At 39.2% G+C, this 22415-nt stretch overlaps 1 protein-coding gene across 1 annotated transcript in view; it reads left to right on the forward strand.

Annotated features, from left to right (window-relative positions):
- The first annotated feature begins 346 nt into the window (after nucleotides 1–346).
- Nucleotides 347–22415, forward strand: part of LOC101712699 (sodium/glucose cotransporter 1-like) — a 66474-nt gene continuing 44405 nt past the window's right edge. Inside the window, exons 1-4 of the mRNA XM_021257263.2 lie at nucleotides 347–521; nucleotides 1525–1593; nucleotides 7578–7682; nucleotides 9354–9413. Of these exons, the coding sequence (XP_021112922.1) occupies nucleotides 396–521; nucleotides 1525–1593; nucleotides 7578–7682; nucleotides 9354–9413 (360 nt within the window). The 5' untranslated portion in view covers nucleotides 347–395. The remainder of the gene's footprint in view (nucleotides 522–1524; nucleotides 1594–7577; nucleotides 7683–9353; nucleotides 9414–22415) is intronic.

Raw genomic sequence — 22415 nt, forward strand, 5'->3', positions numbered from 1 at the left:
CAGGAGCAGTGTTAAAAGTTTCCTCTGCCGCAGCACCCAGTATGAGTCTGAAAGACACCCTTACTGACCTTGCTACAGTCTCAGGCTACACCTTCCCACCACCAACCTTTAGCTAAGCATGACAGGATTGTATCTGACAAGGGCCAGCATCCAGCCTGGCCTAGCTACCAAAAGCTGCTTAACATTTTCTGGCATATCAGACCAACTCCAGGCTGGGTAAGTTCTCTCTCTAAGCCTGCTGGACCTTCCCAGAATGCCCTGTAAATCACAGCTGGAATTACTGTCCCCTAAAGCCTGGCCCGAGGTCCTCCCCAGAATGCCCTGCGGCCCTTCCCAGAATGCCCTGCTAACTAGAGCTGGAGCCATTGCCGCCTAACTGATCCAGAAACGTCACCATGGACCTCCCTGAGAACCATGATCACTTCTGGAACTGGAGTGCTATGGGCCTCGGTACTTACAACTGGAAAGATGCACTGATTTTGACTGTGTACCTGGTGCTGGTCTTGTACATTGGCCTACGGGTATGGATGGCCCAGGGTATGGGTGGGAGGATCTGGGACCTGGGGTGGGTTTGACCCCTCCCGGCCCGTACCTGGTCTCCACCTTCCATCCTGGCCTCTTCTGAGGGCTGTGCCACTCAACTCGCTGCTTAGCTACTCACTACCCTCTCGGCCAAGAATCAGTGATACTGGACCATCACCCACACACACATACACATGCCTACTAATCTCCAAATAATCAAGTGGATCAAATGCTCCTATACCCACTGCCTGGAACCTAATGAGTCCTTGTTATGATAACCAAGATGATGATGGTAATCCAACCACACTGTTAATAACAGCCTGCCCTCCCTATTTGGGAGTTCCACATCTGCAGCTTCAACTATTAATATGGAAAATATTTTGAATAAATTGAGTCTGGCAGGCTGTCCCCACTATGGCGTTGGCCGGACTCGATTGGCCAGGCTGTAACGGTCCTCAGTTCCTGAGTGGCTGGAGTGCTCTGAGCTGAGCTCATTGCAAGGCGACGCCACCTCGCGGTGGAGGCAGCGGGGCGGCCCCAAGGTAGACCCTCGTACTCGTGCAGCCTCTGCCTTGGCAGGGCCGGGTGTCGGGCGCCACCGAGGCTGGTCAGGAAGGGGCAGTCATCCCCTTTGCAAGAAGAGATGAGGCCGCAGCAGTGCCAGGCAAGGTGTCGCGAGCAGAGGCTGGGGCCTAGTGGTCTTGGCCGCCTCTGCCACCCGACGCCTAGGCGACCCAGGAGAGAGAGAAGGGAGGCCTCCTGGCTCCAACCACCCCGAACTTCAGGCCAGTTCTGATGTAACTGAGGGTTCAATCCCCTGTAGCACAAAGCGAGGAAGGGGAGAGGAGGAGGGAGGGGGAGGGAGGGGAAAGGAGAAGGGGGGGGAGAAAAAGGAAGAAAGGATTTGGTAAATAAATGTCAATAATGAATGTTTAAGACACGTGTCTGTGGAGCAGTTTGGTTTCTTGTATTCCATTTGGAGTGTTTTTGGTTTTGTTTTAGGCTTTATCAAGAGATCGTTCAACAATAAAAGGCTTCTTCCTAGCTGGCCAAAATCTACCGTGGTGGCTGGTGAGTAAGCCTTGCATATGGCAATCCGCCTGGTGGAGGAGGCTTGTGTTAGCTGGTTTGTTGGTTTCAATGTCTGGTACCCAAATAATTTGAAGTTGCTAAATCCAATTAGTGGTTCCCTTGACTCTTGAGTATTTTCTTATTTAAATGTTTCTATTTGACTGTTTAGTTGACCATTTATTAGGTACTTTTGTTCAACAAGGCATTGTTTTAGGCCTCAGGACATAGAGGAAAGTAGACAGCCCTGCTGTATGGAACTGCAGAGTACAGAATTAGAGTGCAGGACCAGAAGCCTATTAGGAAGTGCACAGGACAGGTATGGAGGATAGGTAAACTTGGATTTACTGGATAGAGCACCATAGGAAAGGTCTTATAGAGGTAGGAATGTGTGAGCAGGACTGGCGGTAGCTGTTTTCCAGGTAGGCTAAGTGTGAGGGCATTCCAGGCAGAGGGAACAGCATGTGCCAAAGCACGGAGGTGCAGAGCAGCATGATGCTCCATAGAGAAAGGCAGGATGTTAAAGTAGGAACATTTTTGTTGTTGTTGTTGAATAATTTATTGATTACACAAAGTAATTCTGTACAAGAAGAGTGACGCCAAACCCAAACAATGGAGGCAGCTGGCCATCCACAACCCTCCATCTTGGGATGGGTGCGTCAGGGAGCAAGAAGATATGGGGACTCATGCCAAGCTTGAACCAGGGCCACTTTATAACTTCCTATGTAAAAAATATGCATACATTTCCCACATAGGAATCTAAGATTCATTTAGGAATTGAGCAAAAATCAGGCTCTTATTTAATCATTTATTCTGTCCTCAAATATTAACCAGTCTTATGGAAAGGATTTGGTTTTGTTACCAGGTTGGAGAGTCTTGTCCAGGTTTTTGAATGTCCTAAACAAAACAGGACACCCAAGAGTGAGTTATTTGAAAGAGAAAAAACAAAATATACTTTACAGGGTGGGAGCAGGCCAGTGAGAAGAGCTCACAGCACTGAGGAGATTTGGTGCTGAGGTTTTAAGCCTTACTGTTTGGAGTGGGATTGCAGGTTTGGTCTGAAGTATGTGTATCAGTGAGGGTTCACTAGAGGAACAAATTATATATACATATGTGTGTGTGTGTGTGTATATATATATATACTTTTTTTTTTTTTTTGGTACTGGGGGTCAAACTCGGGATCTTGTGCTTACAAGGCAGGCGGCGGAACCACTGAGCTAAATCCCCAGCCCTACATATATATTTATATATGGTATATGAATGATTCACAAGGTAGGCTTACAATAGCCACCTGAAGTCAAGTGTGGAATAATGCATAAAGGGCATCAGCACACTGTAAAGCCAGAGGATCCAGTCAAAAGAGTCCCATGTGAGTCTGTATCAGGAAGCTGAAGGGTCATGTGTTGGAAGTCTTAAAAATCTGCACTGGAAGCCTGGAGACTGACATCTGAAGGTAATGGTGAAGACTGGAGCTCCTCCTCCAAAGAAGAAGCAAGACTTCCTTCTTTCCCTTTTTATTCCATCCAGGATACAAGCCTATTGGTTGGTGCTACCCACCCAGGGTAGGTCTCACCTCTTCAGTAAATCCACATTCCAGACACACTCAGAACTGTGCTAAACTGATCAACTTGACATTTCTTATTTGACACCACAGTTGACTATCATCGTGTGACTCCAGCCAATGACTGGCTTGACTCAGGCCCTTAGAGGAAATGTAGTGGCATACAAAGACTACAGGGAGATTAAATCTGCAGAGTCAGGACATGGTAATTATGGTTGAGTTGGCCAAGGGTTGCAGAAGACGACTGGGTCTAGGAGGGGGACTTATTGTGTATAAGCTAAATTACCTGGCTACCTGTTTCCATTGTATTTAAATGTGGGCGTCCTGGTCCTGTTTAACTCAGAAAGTGATTTAATCACAGCAAGCAGGCGACATACAAGGTGGACCCTCCCTTTCTATCCAGCTGTTTCATTGGTTACCTTATGCCTAAGATCCAGCCTAGAAAGCAGGCTTCAAGGCAGGTCAGCCTTCTCATCTTCCTTTTTTTTTTTTTTTTTTGTACCGGGGATCAAACTCGGGACCTTGTGCTTGCGAGGCAGGTGGCGGCACCGCTGAGCTAAACCCCCTAGTTTCCCTTCTTTCTGAAGTCTTTTCCTTAGCTACATCCTGCCTCAGTTTTTCACATCAGGTTAATATGTCATAGAGGGAAGTCTTGTTTCAGGTGGAGCAAGTGCCTAGACTCCAAGGTGCTATGCTTTAGATCTAAAATGGCCCCACAACCTCATGTGTTTGGAAGGTGGTTGTATTATGGGGGTACTTTAGCTGATTTGCTGCTAGGAAGTGGGACAGGTTAGAGGCAGGTCACTGGGGTTACGACTTGGAAGGATATAGTTCCCTTCCCTGCTCCTCTCTTCTCTCTCTGCTTTCTGGTCACCATGACATGAGCAGCTTTTCTCTGACCTGGCCCCTCCATCATGCTGTTTCTGCTTTGGAGTCAGCCAAGCATAGACTGTACCCATGAAACAAAATAAACCTCTTCTCCTTTAATTTGTGAGTGTTGGATATTGTGTCTCTGTGATGAGGAAAATGACTAAGACACAAGGAAAAGAGGAAAGCAGAGCCATTAACTCTGTTGGATCAAACAACCTAAAAGAAATAGCCTTGTTTCTGTGATCACAGTTAAACTCTAAATTATGCTTTAATTTTCTTTTTTATAAACTCTGTTTAGGAAGAGATTGGTACAGCAAAGAACCATTTGCACTGGGCCGTCTACTTAGTTTATTTTTTGGTGAAAGATTCTAGCAACACCATCTTCTCCTTGTCTGTGAAGTCCCCATTTGGTCTGAACCACTCTGCATTAAAGATGTTTTCTGTACCCAAGAAAGCAGAACTCTGCAGCCCATATTTCCTTGTATAACTGTGACAGGACACTTATAACAATTTTCAGAGGACATTAATATGGTTTCACCTCTCAATGTTTGCATGTATTTTGATTTGTCAATTTTTTCAGTAGTAGAATTATTGCTTAATGAATAAAATATATTATGGTGTTATTAAAGAAAACTGGAATTTAAGGGTAAGTTTACCACTTTCTCTTCTCTTATATTTTTCATTCAATCAGCAAATAGCTAATGAGTTCCAGTGGCTACTGTCAGGGGCCCCAGTAACCACTCACACCACCTATTCTTGCGGTCTGTTCTCAGTCATCTTACCCAGCCTAAAGAGGCCTCTGAAATCATCAGTTCTTTGTCCTTTCCCATCTGATCAGCTGGCTCCCAGGCTGTCATCCCCCTTCATTTTCTTTTTTTCTTTTCTTTTCTTTTTTTTTTTTTTTTTTTGCTAACAGGGATCGAACTCGGGACCTTCCACTTGCGAGGTAGGTGGCGGCACCACTGAGCTAAATCCCGCCCCGCCCCACCCCCGTCATTTTCTTTGTGTTATAAGCCCCTGCTCAGACACACTTGCTGCCTCTTCCATGTCTCCCCAGCTTCTTGGTCCCTGCTAAGAGGGCCCCAGGTTCCCTTAGGCCTGCTGAGTCCTTACTTTCTGACCACTGCTCTCCAATTGTACAATTGGCAATCTCATCTAGTTTCATGGTTTTAAATATCAGTCACACACTACCAAATCCTAATTATATATCCCTAGTCCACTTCTCTCCCTTCAACTCCAGACTAATGTTCTCCAGCTGCCTATGTGACACCTTCACTTAAAAGACCTATCCAGGATTTCACACTGAGCTTGCCCCAAAGGGAACCTTGGATTTTCCTCTGCAAATCTCCCTCCTTCCTTATCTCATTGATAGCACTTCAAATATTCCAGTTGGTGGAGTTGGAAAACTTGATGTCATCTTAAGCCTTTCTTTTTCTTTCAAATATAATATACAATCCATCAGGAAATCTTGTGATTCAATCTAAAAAGTTTATCTGGTGTCTGACAACTTCTCAACCACTTTGTTTCCAGCTCCATGCTATCATCATCTCTAGACTGATTAATTATACTATCCTCTTCTTTGAGCTCCCTCCTTTCACATTTGCTCCTCTATATCTAGTCTCAACAAAGCAGCTAACGGGAGTCTGTCAAAACTCAAATCGGATGAGAACATTTCTCTGCTTAGAATGTCCGGGGTTCCTATCTTATGCAGAATCAAGGCTCGGCAGTTAAAAAAATCCTTACATTAGGCAACAGATTATCTTACTGTACTTCCTTCTTGGGCCTTGCCTAGTAGAGCACCATATCCAGCTGAGACAATGCTGCTGCTCTTTCTGTTTGTATGCTCTGCCCCGATATTCCCACACCTTGCAACCACAATTCTTCTGGTATTTCTCAGCTTTTTTCTCAGGACAGTCTACACTGACCACCATATTACAAAGTATTCCTGTCCACTTTTTCACTTTTCTTTTTCTCTATAGTATTTATCACTATTATACTATAAAATAATCCCTCTATTTATTGTGTTTATTGTTTCTCTTCATCTCAAAAGAATGTTAACTTCATGAGAGTAGGGATTTCACTTTTGTTTGTTTTACTCACTGATGTATTTCTAACACCCAGAACAGTACTTGGCTTATAGTTGGCAGTGGCCATTAATTGTTACTGAATTAGTGAATGATGATTTTATAAATTACCTTTCCATTTACTAATGCACTAAAAACATATTTTGAGGCCTATAAACATAGATACAGATAGTTTATATTTACATGTTGCATAGTATTATATTGTATGGACATTTCACTACTTATGCTCTAAATTATCAGGCAATTTACACTGAATGTAATCTTGCATGTGGCCAACATTCTTAATAGTAAAAATAACTACCATGCCAGCTGGGGATGTAGCTTAGTGGCACCGCACCTGCCTCGCAAGCACAAGGTCCTGAGTTTGATTCCCTGGTACCAAAAAATAAATAAATAAATAACTACCATGACTTGAGTACTTGATACATGCCTTTTCCAAGACTTGTTTGCCTCATGTTTGTCACTTCCAAGATGTTTCGTATATGTCCACTACATTTTATTTGTGCATTTTACCTATTAGAGGGGTTTTTTTTAACTTTTTGTCTTTCTGATTGTTTTCGGTCTTGTATGCTAATTTATTTTAAGTTAATATTGTCAATGCAGTTTTGTTTTTGTTTTCAATTACCTAAAAGCTCTGTTGTTTTCAGCCTCTCTTGATAATTTGGTTTTAAATGTGTCTATATCAACAGCATAATAGTTCCATCGTCATTTTAAATGGATTGGATACTTCTACTCCATTCAAAAGTGATTATAGCTTTACAAAGTATTTTGTTCCTTTTAAATGCTATTAGGATTTTTTCAGTTTTGAAAGTAATACATATTGGTTGTAAATCATAGATGTGTGCATGTGCACAATGTTACTGTTCAAGTACAGAGCTCAAAATTTTCTCTCCACTCCATCTCTATAACCATAATTTCAGTCCCCGGAAGTATTTTACTATATAAACTACCAGAATCACTCCCATGCATATATGAACATGTACGTGCACAAGTGTAAAATATGCACATAAAATTTTAGAGATTATATTTTATATATATAATTTAGCTTATATCACTTATAAGAGCTACCTTCTTTCTTCTATATGCTACATTGTACTTCATCATAGTCATGTATTTTAGCATTTTAAACCAGTCTCATAGATAATCAGCTATATTGTTAATCATTTTCAATTACTTCAAATAAATTTCTCTCCTACTAACATTTCTGCATTAGGGAATTCCAAATACATTAATGGAGCATGTGGAGAGTAACAATTTAAGAATGGCTGCTCTACTTTTTAAATTTTCTTCCTCTTTTCTTGGCTTATAACTCATGGCTAGGGGCTTCATAGAAGAAATATGAATGGGAATTCTGCCCAGGGAATCATTCCCTTCTGAGAATATGTGAAATTCAGTGAGAGTATACATTTGTAAGAATTAATTTTTGGAATTGGACTAAGCATTCTGATATATAAACATCTTTTGATTTTCAGATCGCTGCTTCTCTTTTTGCTGCAAATATTGGCAGTAGCCACTTTATTGGCCTGGCAGGGATAGGAGCATCTTCGGGAATTGCTGTTGGGGCCTTCGAATGGAATGTAAGTAATAAGTTGCAGCAACTAACCCCTCCATCTTTATCATTGTCCAAATACAATTCACAAACATAAAACTTGCTTTAAACCTTGACTATTAAAGACATCTTGAGAAAAGACCCAAGTCTTTGATTTTTCAAAAGGTGTGTGCTTTTTATTCTTTTTAGTAAATGAAAAGACAGAGGATTTACATTCTACAGCCTTTAGGAATACAGTAAACAAGGAACTGTTAGGAGATTAGCCAGGTAGGAAAAAGACAATATTAACATTTCAATATGTATCTATGAATATGGCTATGCATATACAGATATAGGTATATACGTGTACATGTATGTATACATACATGTGTATATATACATAAGGATACGTATACACACATATTTGTATGTTTTGGTTTTTGTTGTACATACTGAGAATTAGTTCAAATGAGCCCTTTGAGATATTTAACTAGTTACTATGGTCTCCTAATTAATTTCTCAGGAATACCAGTTTCAACCATAAACCGTATAAAATACTGAATTATTTAATTCATGGAAAATTTTTGTGCAGGAAATAAAACTTATTCACCCAAATTATAAAAGAATGTATTAATTTGGGGATATTAACCTATCTCTATATAAATTATTGGGGGGGGTGTGAGCAGAAAGCTCTATTCTTTTGGAGTCTCATAATTTTTCTTATAGACTACAAATAATAAAGAATAATTCTACATAATAAAAACCTAATAAGAAACCCTATTCTTTACTACCATTTATCTCTCAGAATCCTCAAATATCTCCTTTCTTCAAACTCAACTCCTCCCTGCTTTGTACAGAAACCCAGAACCACTGGGTATGGTGGCAAACACCTAAAATCCTAGCAATTAGAAGGCTGAGTCAGGAGAATCACCATGAGTTTGAGGCCAGCCTGGGTTACATAGTGAGTTCAAGGCCAGCCTAAACTACAAAGCAAGGCCCTGTCTCAAAAAAGAAAGCCAGAGCCAAGTTTGTTACTTAATTTCAATTGTATGAAATTTTGATGTAGTTTACCTCCCTTTCCCCAGAATGGCTTCAAGTTTTTCTTTTCTTTCTTAAAACTATCTTTTAAATTTATTTATATGCCACCTTTATTCCTCCCTGAGAGTAAACAAAGAATAAATTCCCCCAATTTTTTTTGAAGTACTAGGGATTGAACCCAGAGCTGCTGTACCACTGAGCTACATCCCCGGGCCTTTACACCTTTAATTTGAGACAGGATCTTATTAAGTTACCCAGGCAGTACTGAAACTTGAGCTCTTCCTGCCTTAGCCTCCCTCAATGCTGGGACTACAGGCATGCACCACTGCACCTAGTTTAAGAATCTTTTAAAGGCAAAGATCATGTGCCTCAAAGTCGAATTATTTGTGCTCAAAAAGTCTCTAGTAATCAAGGAAGTAGATTCTGTATAAATAAGAAGGGGATCTGGGAAGGAGAGAAAAGAAGGTGGGGTGGGGAGCAAAAAATGATTAAGATGTGATAAGTATCAAACCCCCAAACTGAATGTAATCACTATGTATTGCAAACATACAATAAAAACATTGTATAATACCAGGAAAAGTTCCTAGTAGTTACTATCAAAACAGGTGGTAACTGAGCTTGCATCTCATTTAAGAGATTGACCTAGATGGATGCCTGATTTAATTGTTCTTTTTGGTTTCAGACTATATTTATGCTCTTTATTCTTGGTTGGATATTTGTTCCTATTTACAATAAAGCTGGGGTAAGTGTCAATTATCAATTAACCCTATTGTCGACAATATTTTTTCTTACAAATACTGCATGTGTACTAGAAATGCCTTAGAGAACAAATTAAGCGTCTCATTGTTTTGTTCCTTACTGAGTTTCCTAAAATGCCTATAATACATTATTCTGTCTTGGCATAAACAGAGTCTGGTATATAGCACACCAATAACTGTCTACTTACTCACGAGTTTACTTCTTAAGGCTTTCATAGAAAACATTTTAAATTCTTTTAAAAAAAAAAGACCTAAATAAATGAAGGGAAAACTGTAAATGATTGAAAGCCTTGATATCCTAAAAATTAGTTCTCCCTAGTAGGACTATGCATGGAATATTGTAATTGCAAACAAAACTCAAAAAGGGTTTGTTTTTTTTTTTTTCTTGTTTTTGATTTTATTTTTTGAGACAAGATCTTACTCTGTAGTTCAGTCTGGCCTTGAACTCGCTATGTAGCCATGTTGGTCTCAAACTCACAGTAATCCTTTTGCCTCAGCTGCCCAAATGCTGAGATTATAGGCATGTGCCACCATGCCAGGCTCAAATAGACTCAATTAACCTCCCCCAATTTTAAGAAACAAACTGATTCTAAAATATATGTAGAATATCTAAAATATTCTTATACTTTATAAGAACCCTACACTTTGCCATTCTTATAGCAAAAATGCTGCTATCAAAAAGATAGGCTTGCTGTACCTAATATCAAGACTTACTAGAAAGCTATAATAATTCATACAATATAGTATTAACATAGCATAAAAACACTGCCATGATTTAGATAAGTAATTCCCAGAAGCCTATGTGACTCAGTCATCAGCCCATAGCACTATCTCCCAGTGGAAATGAAGAAACATGAATGGGCATTCTGCCCAAGGAATTCTCCCCTTTTATTCTCCTAATAGCACTGTGGGCTGGTGACCAGGCCCTTCACACATGGGCTTTTGGGGAACATTTAAGAGGTAGGGCTTAAACCAGCTGTGGTGGTACATGTCTATAATCCCAGCCCTCTGGGAGGCTGAGGCAGGAGGATTAAAAATTCAAGCCCAGCCTGGGCAATTTAGTGATTTGTTGATACTCTGTCTCAAAAAAGGAGAGAGGATGCATGATGGCACATGCATATAATTCCAGCACTTGAGAAGCTAAGGCAGGAAGATTGCTACTAGTTTGAGGCCAGCCTAGACTACATAGTGAGTTCAAGGCCACCCTGAACTACATAGTGAGACCCTGACTCCCCCCCTCCCTAAAAAAAAGGTAGAAGAGTTGAGGATGTAGCAAGATGTGAAGAACTTGGTTCAATTTTGTACCACTAAAATAGAAGAAAAAAAGAAAAGATGAGGCTTAGTGAGAAACCTTCTGGTCACTGGGAGCATGTCCTCAAGGAAGAATATTAGGATCTTGGTTTCTTCTTCCTCTTTCATTTCCAGCCATGAGATGAGCTTTCTCCACCACATGCTCCACTATAATGTACTGTGCTACCACAGGCCCAAAGTAATGAAGCCAACTGGTCATGGATTGAAACCTCTGAAAGTGTGGTACAAAATAAGTCTTTCCTCTTTTCAAGTTTATTTGTCCCTTGTATTTGTGGAAAAGCTGGATAACCTACATGATGATGAGTAGAAGAGGGCAAAAGCCCAGAAATAGTCATACATAGACACTTGCCTTATAACAATGATGGCATTGCAAATCACTGAGGAAAGGAGGGTCAGGAGATTTGAAATGATAAAGTAAAGACCAGCAGTGAAATACAGCCTATCCAGAACCTGGAATTGAGACAACTGGATTAAAAAACAAAAACAAAAAAAACCTTGGTGAAGAAAAAAAGAGAAATGGATATCTGGGAATTGGGAGAGAGCTGACAGGAAAACTAAAAACTACAGACCAGCTGGAGAAACTGAGTATAATGCATAGAAAAGAACAAAGCAGGCTGAAAAACTGCACCTGGCTACTGACAAAGGAGACCTGTCTCCACTAACACAAGGTTAAGTCCAGAGAGAGTCAACAGCTCCAGGGAGAAACTAGCAAACCAGGCCAGCAGTGTAAATCCCCAAAAGGCCCATGATTATTATAAATTGCAAAGACAGGATGGAGTTTTATCCTGAAATTGACTTCTGCATGGCAAGCTAGAGTTGGAGAACTCCAGTACAACACTGATCATATTTGAGAGTGTTTAATCAGGAGCTGTTTGGAAAGAGGTTAACTGCTTAAGACTAAGCCACAGAACAAATACAGAACAACTCCACTTCAGGGCTTCTAGGGGTCACCCTACCACAGCGACTGGGTGAGAGATGGCCACAAGAGACAGTCACAGATGGAATGCAGGCTACACATAGACCCCTTGAAAAGTTTAAGCTCAGGCTGAGAAGGACACAGTAGTACCACCCCCTAAATTGAAAAGCCAGGCTGATCATGAATAGCTTCCAGAGGGGGCTCAATCTGAAAGTGTTGCCATTAAGTCTGGTATATAACTTGATGTCCTGCCCCACTGCCTACATCCAGCACAGAGTTCAGTGGTTCGATTGCTCCCCCATATACCAACATGATCAAGGATATGCTTGAGCATCAATGGATGCCATAGCTTGAGGTGAAAGGTCAGAGTGGCCTCTGGAGCAGGGGTCCACCTCACAAACTCACATGAATGGGGAAAGCCATCACTTGGGGTACCTGAAAAGGTATGGAAACTGGGAGTAGCTGGAGTGAATACAATCCTAGGGTGGACACCATTGGCTACCGGTGCCCTGCACAAAAAGATTCAGCGTTCACACACAACTTAGTGTGGAAACAAATTAGGTCTTAGTAGTGATTCATGATACCTCCCCCATATATGATGGAATGAATACTGCAGGCCCTGGAAAGAAACTACTCATCCAAAAACACAGAAGAATTCTTTGGACTCATTTCTATTTTTCTTCATGGAGGGGAGAGGGCTTCTTCTTCCTTTTTTCTTTTTTCTTTATTTTTCTCTCTCCTTTTTCCTTTTTCTTGTATGTTCTTTCCTGTTACTTTTATCTAATTCTACTAATTTCTTTTACTCCATAATAAGATCCCTTATCTCACTTCTCTTTCCTCCTTCTCATTTTCCTTCCCTTTATTTTTCAATTTTCATTTATTTCATTTTCCCCTTCCCCACCCCCTCCATATTTATTACTATTATTTATTAATATTTAGATATTTACATTATATTATATTTGATATCTATGCTCTTATTGTTGAATTCTATTATTAATGGTGGAGTAGTTGTTGCATCTAGTAGATATGTACTATAAATCAACTTTGTTGGTCTTTGTCCGAAATTACAGATCTCTCTCATGGTTTTTCCGGTATATATCAATATCCAGTTTGTCTTTTATTCTATTATTTTTGCTGATTTTGTTGCTATTGCCAGGGTGCCACAGTAGTTGCTATTAATTAGTTTTTAGCATATGCCAATAACTGGTTTGTCCTCATGTCATCAAAACAACTGTGATTCATTTCTGGAGAACTGGGTGCTGGACCAATTACACTGCACCCTCCTTTCCCCAGACAGAGGCAGTCTGATCTTGGGACAGAGGCAAAGTCCTATAGTTAACCATGCTTAGAGTACATCACTGAAAAGCAGACACTAACTGAAAAGATCTCCATACTAGCAACAAAGTATTTCAGCACAATCAACCTGCAAACCTCAACACCAGGGGGAAAAAATGAGAAGACAAGACAACAAAATGCCTGCAAAAACCCCCAACTTCCCCAAAGCTGATCCATAGGGAACCAATGGGGAGGGAATCAAAAGCCAAACAGCTGAATTATATGAAATGAAGACCAAAAAAAACTAGATCAATAAGGTGCTTGTCAAGTTCAAAGATGATATAACTAAACAGATAATGGACTTAATAAACAAAATGATCAGTGCTTACAAGAGACACTAATAAAAAGCTACCTGAGCTAAGCAAAATGACACAAAATATGAATGACCAGTTTAGCAAAGAATTAGTGTCCTTGAAAAGTACCAAACAGAAATCTAGGAGATTAAAAAAATTATATTGAGGCCAGGGATTTAGCTCAGTGGTGCTGCCACCTGCCTCGCAACCACAAGGTCCTGAGTTCAATCCCCAATACCAAAAAATAAAAAATAAAAAATTATATTGAAAGTATGGGCAACAGAAGTGACCAATGAAAGAACAGAGAGTCAGAACTAGAAGACAGGATGGAAGTGACCATATACTCAGAGATACCTGGAGAGAGAGAGAAAGAGAGAAATGTATCTAACAACTGGTAGCTGACACAGAGAAGACTAATCTAAGATTAATTGAAATCAGTGAAAAATCAGAAGACAACACAAATGTCATTTAAAAAAAAACCCTCTTCACAAAAATGATACCAGAAAACATTTCCAGTATGGGGAAAGAATTTTTAACATACAAATAAGTGAGGCCACAATCAGAAGAGAACACATCATAGTCAAAATTCTGGAACTACAACAAAAGGACAGATTCTTAAAAGCTGTTAGGGAAAAGTGATAAATCACTTATAAAGTAAATTCCATTAGAATTTCAGCAGACTTCTCAACACAAACCTTAAAGGCCAGGAGAGCTTAGATTGAAGGGTTTCAGTCCCTAAAAGAAAATAACTTTCAACCCAGACCAAAACATTCTGCAAAACTTATTTCAAAATTGATGAAGAAATAAGGTTTTTCCATGACAAGACCACCTTAAGAAATTCATGACAACCAAACTAGCACTTCAAAAAGTTCTCAAGGATATCCTAGAAAGAGACAAATGAAGCCAACAATGCCAAAACATCTATTGGAATAAATGCACCAGGTAGGGTGAGCAGTTCAGCAGAAGGGGGGAAAGAAAGAATAAGCAACAGAAAAATAATCCAATGACAGGTATAAGTCAGTATATTTCAGTAATAACTCTCAACGTGAATGGTCTCAGTTCCCCAGTCAAAAGACACAGATTGGCAGATTGGATCAAAAACCAAAACCTAATAATATTTGTATACAAGAAACACATTTAATTCAAAAGGAAATTCACAGACTAAAAATCAAAGGATGGAAAACAATATTCCATTCCATGGGAACCCAAATCAAGCAGGAGTAGCTATCCTGTCTTCAGACAAAGTGGACTTCAAGCTAACATTGGTCAGAAAAGGCAAAGAAGGTCAATACATATCGATAAAGAAGGCAATTCAACAAGAAGAGATAACAATTATAAATATTTATATACACCAAACACCAGCACACCCAACTTCATAAAACAAACACTACTTGTTATAACAGATCAGATAAACATCAACACAATTATACTGAGGGGAACTCAATACCATGTAACACAATAGACAAGTCAGCTGGACAAAAATAAATCAACAAAGAAATATCAGTGTTGAGCCAAACTTTCAAACAAATGGACTTACTAGATATTTATAGTGTTTCACCCAATAACAACAGAATACACATTTTTCTTAGCAGCACATGGAACTGTCTCCAAAATAGATCACATACTTGCCCATAAAGCATGCTTGAATAAATACAAAATAATTAAAATTATCCCATTCATATTTTCAAATCATAGTACAATGAAACTGGAAATCAATGGCCAAAAAACCACAAAAATTATGCAAACACCTGGAGACTAAACAATGTACCCTTGAATAATCAATTGATCACAGAGGAAATGAAGGAAGAAATTAGAGTTCCTAGACTCAAATAATTATGCCAGTACAACATATCAGAACTTATAGGACACAATGAAAACAGTCTTACCTGTGATACCTGTAAATGCTCACATTAGAAAAACAGAATGAGCCCAAATAAATAAACTGATGATGCACTTTAAGGATCTAGAAAAACAAGAACAATCCAAATCCAAAGTTAGTTAAAGGAATGAAAGTATAAGTTCAAAGCAAAAATTAATTAAACTGAGACTTTAAAAATCCAAAGAGGGGCACTTCTGGGGGTGCCGGCAAGGGGGGTGAACCCCGGGCTGGGCCTACTCTGCACCTCCATGCACTGGCTGCCAGGGTCCAGGGCAGGAAGACTTCCCTCTGCACCACTGGGTAGGGCTGGGTTTGTGGAACCAGAGGTGAACCCCAGTCCCAATGCAGGGGGCGTGTCCATGCTTCTCTTACACCTTTATTTTAAAAACCTTTGTCTGAAGGCTCTCCATCATGTTTCTTGGGATTACTGCCCAAATAAACTACCAGTATACAGTCCTATGTCTTAAGAGACCCAGTGTCAGACAAGGGCCTGGAGGAAAGCAATGTGCTAACAGAGCCATGACCTAAGAACAGTAATTACAATGAGAAAGAATGACATGAATTTGAGGGAAAGAGACTGTGAAAGAATTCAGTAATTAAACAATGAAGAAAAACAATAGTCAACTTGGAAGGCCAGATGATGTGTTCTATTCTAGATGAGGCCTTAATTTAAAGAAGATGGCTGGATTTGTATTTCTGTGGGGAAGATAGCTGTGGTTGTGTTTGTCATCTGATAATGAAGTTTGTGAAGAGAAGCAAAATTTTGTCAAATACTTTCGTTTGAGAACTGAATTGTTTGTGAACAGAAGTATTTGTGAACTGATGTATTATTGTAATAATAAAGATAGAGGTTCACTAACAGGAGAATGAAAGAATAAAATTTCAAAAATTAGGCAATGGAAGACAAGAAGGAGGAGAGTAACAAGATAAAGGATACTATTAACAAGTAAAAGTAAATTAATAGAATTAGATAAACATAACACAAAAGAACAAAGAAGAAAATGAAAGAGAATAAAAGAAAGAATAAGAATTTAAAAAGAAGAAACTAAAAGAAAAACAGACACCCTCCCTGCCCCCCAAAAAATAACCAATGAAGAAGGAGGAAAAAGAAAGAAACAAAAATCTTCTGTATTTTTCAACAAGCGGTTTCTTTCCAGAATCCAGTTTTGGAACCCAGCAAGTCATAATTTTCTCTGTCTAGCTTTACAGCCTGTGAATCTGTGAGGTACCATACTGTTTCAGAGGGCTCTCTGTCTGTTCACCTCAGGCTGTGGCAACTATCTAAGCCAAGGTATATTCTTGTTCACATTGGTAGATGGGGAAAGCGATCAGACCTGTGACCTTTGCTGGATGTAGGAAGCAGAGCAAGTGTTAAGCAGACCACTATACTTAATTCTAGCACTTTCAGGCCCAGCCATTTGCGAAAGCCACACATGCCAGGCCTGTATTCTCACCATTGAGGGAAGGTCCCCATATTCTTCCCAGCCCGAGCTTAAATTTCTGAAGGGATCTATGTCTAATATGCATCATCTCCTCAACTGTTTCCCATAGCTGTTTCTCAGTCACTGTGGGTAAGCAACACTAGAAACTTGAAATACAGTTATTTTGAAGTTGCTCTGTGGCTCAGTCTTAAATACAGTGGACCCTCAAGTTATGATTGGACTCACATATGAACAACTTGGGTTACAACTGGACTTTTAGTTTTAACTTATGATTAAAGTCTTGAGTTAAGACTCAGTTGCCAACTGCTTTTATGGTTGTAAACAAAGACTCATGATCCCAGAAAAGTGTACCTAAACATAGGTAAGCATCAGTCTGAGCCCAGATGCACATGTTTGTGGATATGATTTGAGTCGGTGCTTCATATAATTGCTATGATTACTGCTATCAAAATGCCCCCAAAAAACCTAGAAAAGAAGCTAAGGAGGAGAGGGAAGGTAAAGAAAGCAATCACAATAAAAAAGGAGGAAATTGTGAAGAACTATGAGAGTGGTGTTTATATGACCAATCTTGCTAATACATACAGCAAGTTGCAATCCACCATCTCAACAGTCTTATAGAGAAAAGATTTGTACAAGGAAGCTAGTATTGCTAATGGTACTACTCAAATTATTAAGTTATGATCTACAGTGTTAGATGAGATAGAAAGGCTATTATTAATGTGGATAAATGAAAGGCAGATGGCAGGTTATAGCCTATCTGAGTCTATAATTCGTGGAAAAGCTAGGGCTATAAATACAGATGTTGTAAAGGATAATCCATCAATGAGTGATAATAGTGGAACATTTCATGCCAGTAAGGGGTGGTTTTGAGAGAAGAAACCACCCCTCTGTTGGGAAAGGCATTCAGTGGCCATGACCACAGCTATAATATAATGTTACCAGAGCATAATGCTCTTAGAAAGTCCCACCAGAACTTCTTGAGGCCACCAAATTTTCCTGCTCCTTTAACTACTGTTCTGCTTGTGTAACTTCACCTACTATTTCCCCTCCAATGAGAAAAAGGCCTGTAGACATACAAGAGTATAAAAATGAAAGCAAAATCACTTCTAGGTCTCTTGAACTTACAGTATTCGCTTACTGAGCTGCTAGCAATAAAGCCATTTCTTGCTCCTAAAAAAAAAATCCAAAGAATCCATGAATCAAAGAGTTGGTTCTTTGATAGAATGAACAAAATAGGCAAATGCTTATCCAGTCATACCAAAAACAAAAGACCCACATCAATGCCATTAGAAATGAAAAAGGTGAAATCACAATGGACACCCCCAACATGCAGAAGATTATTGGGAACTACTTAGAAACCAATATTCCAATAAAATGGAGAATCCAGAAAAACTTGATAAATTCCTAGTTACATATTATTACCAAAACTAAACCAAAAAGATTTTTTAAACCCTAAGTAATCCAATATCAGGCAATGAAATTGAAGCAGTAAAAAAACAAAAACAAAAAACCTTACCAAGTAAGAAAAGCCCCACATGATGGATTCACCACTGACTTCTACAGGAATTTCAGGGAAGCTCTAACACCAATATTCCTCAAACTCTTTGATGAAACTGAGAGGGTAGGAATACTGTCAGACTCATTCCTGGAAAAATAGCTTTACCTTGATTCCAAAACTACTCAAGGACTCCACTAAAAAAGAAACTAAAGAGCAATCTCTTCAATGAACATAGATGCAAAGATTCTCAACAAGATATTCACAAACAGAACACAACAACAATGAAAACTCTGAAAAAGGTAATCAAAGAGGGCATCAGAAAATGGAAAAATATCTCCTGTTCCTGGATAGGCAGAATGAATATTGTCTAAATAGCCATATTTCCAGAACTTATATACAGATTAATGCAATCTCAATCAAAATTCCAACAGCATTCTTTACACAGCTGGAGGAAACAATGCTAAAATTCACATGGTACCAGAAGAACAACAAGAGCAAAGCAGGAGGTATCACAATTCTGAATTTCAAATTACATTACAAAGCTACTGTGATAAAATAGCATGGTACTGGAACAAAAATAGACATGTTGGATCAGTGGAACAGAATATAGGATGCAGGGAAAAAACCCAGACACATTCAGCTATTTGATCTTTGACAAAGGGGCAAAAAATATATGCTGGAGCTTCTTTAATATATGATTCTGGGGAAACTAGATATCCACATGCAGAAGATTGAATCTAGACCTATATCTTTCACTATGTACTAAACTAAAATCAAAACAGATCAAAGATCTAAATATTGAAGCAGAAACACTTAATCTGTGAAGATAAATAGGTAAAACTCTTCAAGACATAGGCATAGGCAAGGACTTTCTAACAAGGACCACAATTGCATAAGAAATAACATCAAGAGTCATGCAGAACACACCGAATCAGCTCACTGCAGACAGGCAGGTCTGCGGATGCCCTACCGAGGTCGCGAGTCACCCGGAACATGCCGAATCAGCCTGCTGCAGACAGGCAGCAATCCACTGGACACACACACACACACACACACACACACACACACACTCCTCTGGGCTCTTCTTTGTACAGCCACCTGATTCCACACTACAAAGATGCAGAGGACACTGGACCATCAGACCACTATACTGGGTAAGTTGGAGTCATCTTCACCTCCCATCAGGACCGGGTCTATCTTTAGGGGAAGGGCAGCTGGAACCTGCAATACAACTCTGCAGAGTTCAACCCTACGGGAGGACAGGGAGCTCAATTTGGGACTTGTAACCAGAAATCTGCCTGAATCTCATTGGTCTGGGACTAGCTTGCTGAGACTCATTGACTTATATCTGCACACTGCTACCCACGTTGTCTATTATGACAGCAGAGACATACCCTGAAAGAGGCCCTACATCTTCACTGTTTTTTTAATTCCCAAAATTAGTATTATTAGTTTGTGTTTTTTTCTTTTCTTTTCTTTTGCTCCTCTTATCTTTAATTTTTTTCCTACTCTTTTCAAATATTTGTTTTTCTCTCCTTTTTTCTTTCTTCTCTTCTTTCTGTTCTCTTTCCTTTCTCTCTCTCTCTTACACTCACTCTCTTGCTCTCCCACATTGTTCATCTTCCCTTTTTGTCTCTGTTTTGGTCCTCATTTGGAGTTCTTTATTTTCCTATTATTCTCTTTTTCCTTCTCACCTGTGTCCCCTGGCCACACTGCTAACCTTCCCCTATCCTTCTTCCCATTTGTCCTGCCTTCCCCAGCCCCTTTTAACTCCCAATCCCAAAGGGTAAAGTTGTTATATTGAAGAGTTTATTCACTGTAGGTTGGGTTGGTCCTCAATCTTGATTTAATTCACAGAGCCAAAGGTGATAGATTAATAACTACCACAAATTGTCATTTTCTGAGAGGTACTTGATTCTATTGTGTAGCTGATTGTATCACTTGAGTTAAGGTGTTGTGATTGATCTAATCAGTTGTCCTTTGTGGTGTAATGAAAATGAGATATCCTCAGAGCCATTAGAGACTCAAAATCTAAAGACCAGCTATAACTGGAAGACACCTCTGAGAAGCAATCATTCTATAAGGGTTCTCAATACATCAACAAAGATACTTACAATAAGCAAATTCAAAGTATCAACCCAGGAACTGAACCAAGGACAGTACCAAAAACAAAAAATGAGAAGACATTTACACAAGGCACAAGCTCAGACTTCCACCCCACAAAAGGCAAATTCTGGGGGAAACGAGGTGGAAAAGTCTGATAAACCACCTGGACACCATGAACTGATAGCACAGGAAGTAACAAAACAGATGAATGAGGGTCTAGAAAAATTCAAAGCAGAAATAATCTCCCAGATAACTACAGAGTTGGTGAGCAGAGTGAAAGACATGATTAGAGCCTCTAGAACAGAAACAGATAAAAAAAAAAATAGATGAGCTCAGAAATATGCTGGAAGCCATGAATGCCCAGCATAAGAAAGAAATGGAAACCATGATCACCCAACATAAGAAAGAAATAGAATCCATGAAACACATTCAAACAGATATTCAGGAGACCAAAAACTCCATTGAAAGCATGCACAGCAGATTAAGGGAATCTGAAGATAGAATACCAGATATAGATGACAGGATTGCAGTTAAGGACCATGAAAACAGAGATTTCTTAAAAATAGTAAGGGGCCATGAAAAATCAATCCAGCAGCTGCTAGACGATGCAAAGAAGAATAACATAAGACTGATAGGAGTCCATGAAAAAACAGGAGAAAGTACAATTGACATTAAAAAAACTGTTCACAGAAGTAATAGTAGAAAACTTCCCAGACAGAGGTGGAAAATTGGACATACAGATAAGTGAGGCATATAAAACTCCAACTAGCCATGATCAAAAAAAAATCTACACCTAGACATATAATAGTCAAGATCCCAGAAACCCAAGAGAAAAACAAAATCCTACAGGCAGTTGGAGAAAAGAAACAAATCACCTACAAAGGAAAGCCCATCAGAATCACAGCAGACTTCTCAACACAAACCCTCAAATCAAGGAGAGCCTGGAGTGAAGTATTTCAAGCCCTAAAAGAAAATAACTTCCAACCTAGACTGTTGTATTCTACAAAATTGTCTTTCAAAATTGATGGGGAAATTAGATACTTCCATGACAAAGAACACCTGAGAATTTCATGAACACCAAACCAGCACTCCAAACAACTCTAGGAAATATCCTAGAAAAAGACAATGAAGCTCACAACTCCATGAGGCACAACAGAGGGAAGCCACCAGGCAAGGTAAGACACTAAAGGGAAAGGGGGGAAAAATAAGAAATAAAAGAGACAACAATAAAACATCATGACAAGGATGAGTCAATATCTATCAATTATAACTATCAATGTTAATGGCCTCAATTCACCAATTAAAAAAAATAAATTGACAGAATGGATTAAGAAGCAAAATCCAGCAATATGCTGTATACAAGAAACACACCTAACTCAAAAAGAAATTCACAGACTGAAAGTAAAAGGATGGAAAACAGTTCTCCACATGACAGGAACCCAGAAAAAAGCAGGGGTAGCAATCTTATTTGCAGACAAAGTAGATTTCAAACCAAAACTAATTAAGAGAGACAAAGATGGTCACTACATCCTTGTGAAGGGAACAATCCAAGAGGAAGAGATAACAATCCTAAATATATATGCACCAAATACGAGTGCCCCCAATTGTACAAAACAAATATTAATGGACATGAAAAACCAAATAAGCATTAATACAGTTGTAGTGGGGGACCTCAATACTCCACTATCACAAATAGACAGATCATCTAGACAAACAATTAACAACAAAATTCTAAAACTGAACCAAGCTATGGAACAAATGGACTTAATAGATGTTTACAGAGTGTTCCACTCCACAAAATCAGAATACACATTCTTTTCAACTGCACATGGGTCATTCTCCAAAATAGACCACATGTTAGCTCATAGGACATGTCTAAGTAAATGTAAAAGAATTGAAGTTACCCCCTGTATATTATCAGACCCATAATGCAATAAAATTGGAGATAAATAACATAAGAAACCCCAAAACCCCCATAAACACATGGAAATTGAATAAAACCTTCCTGAACAACCAATGAGTCATAGAAGAAATTGAAGAAGAAATTAGACAGTTTCTACAAGTAAATGATAATGCCAGTACAACATACAGGAATCTATGGGACACAATGAAAGAAGTTCTATGTGGGAAATTCATAGCAGTGAATGCCCATATTAGGAAAATAGAGAGAACTCAAATAAATATCCTAATGCAGAACCTCAGTCTC

This window comes from Heterocephalus glaber, unplaced genomic scaffold, assembly GCF_053883595.1.
Source record: "Heterocephalus glaber isolate CG9 unplaced genomic scaffold, H.glaber_assembly_v1.0 deba00001687, whole genome shotgun sequence".
NCBI classification, from domain to species: domain Eukaryota; kingdom Metazoa; phylum Chordata; class Mammalia; order Rodentia; family Bathyergidae; genus Heterocephalus; species Heterocephalus glaber.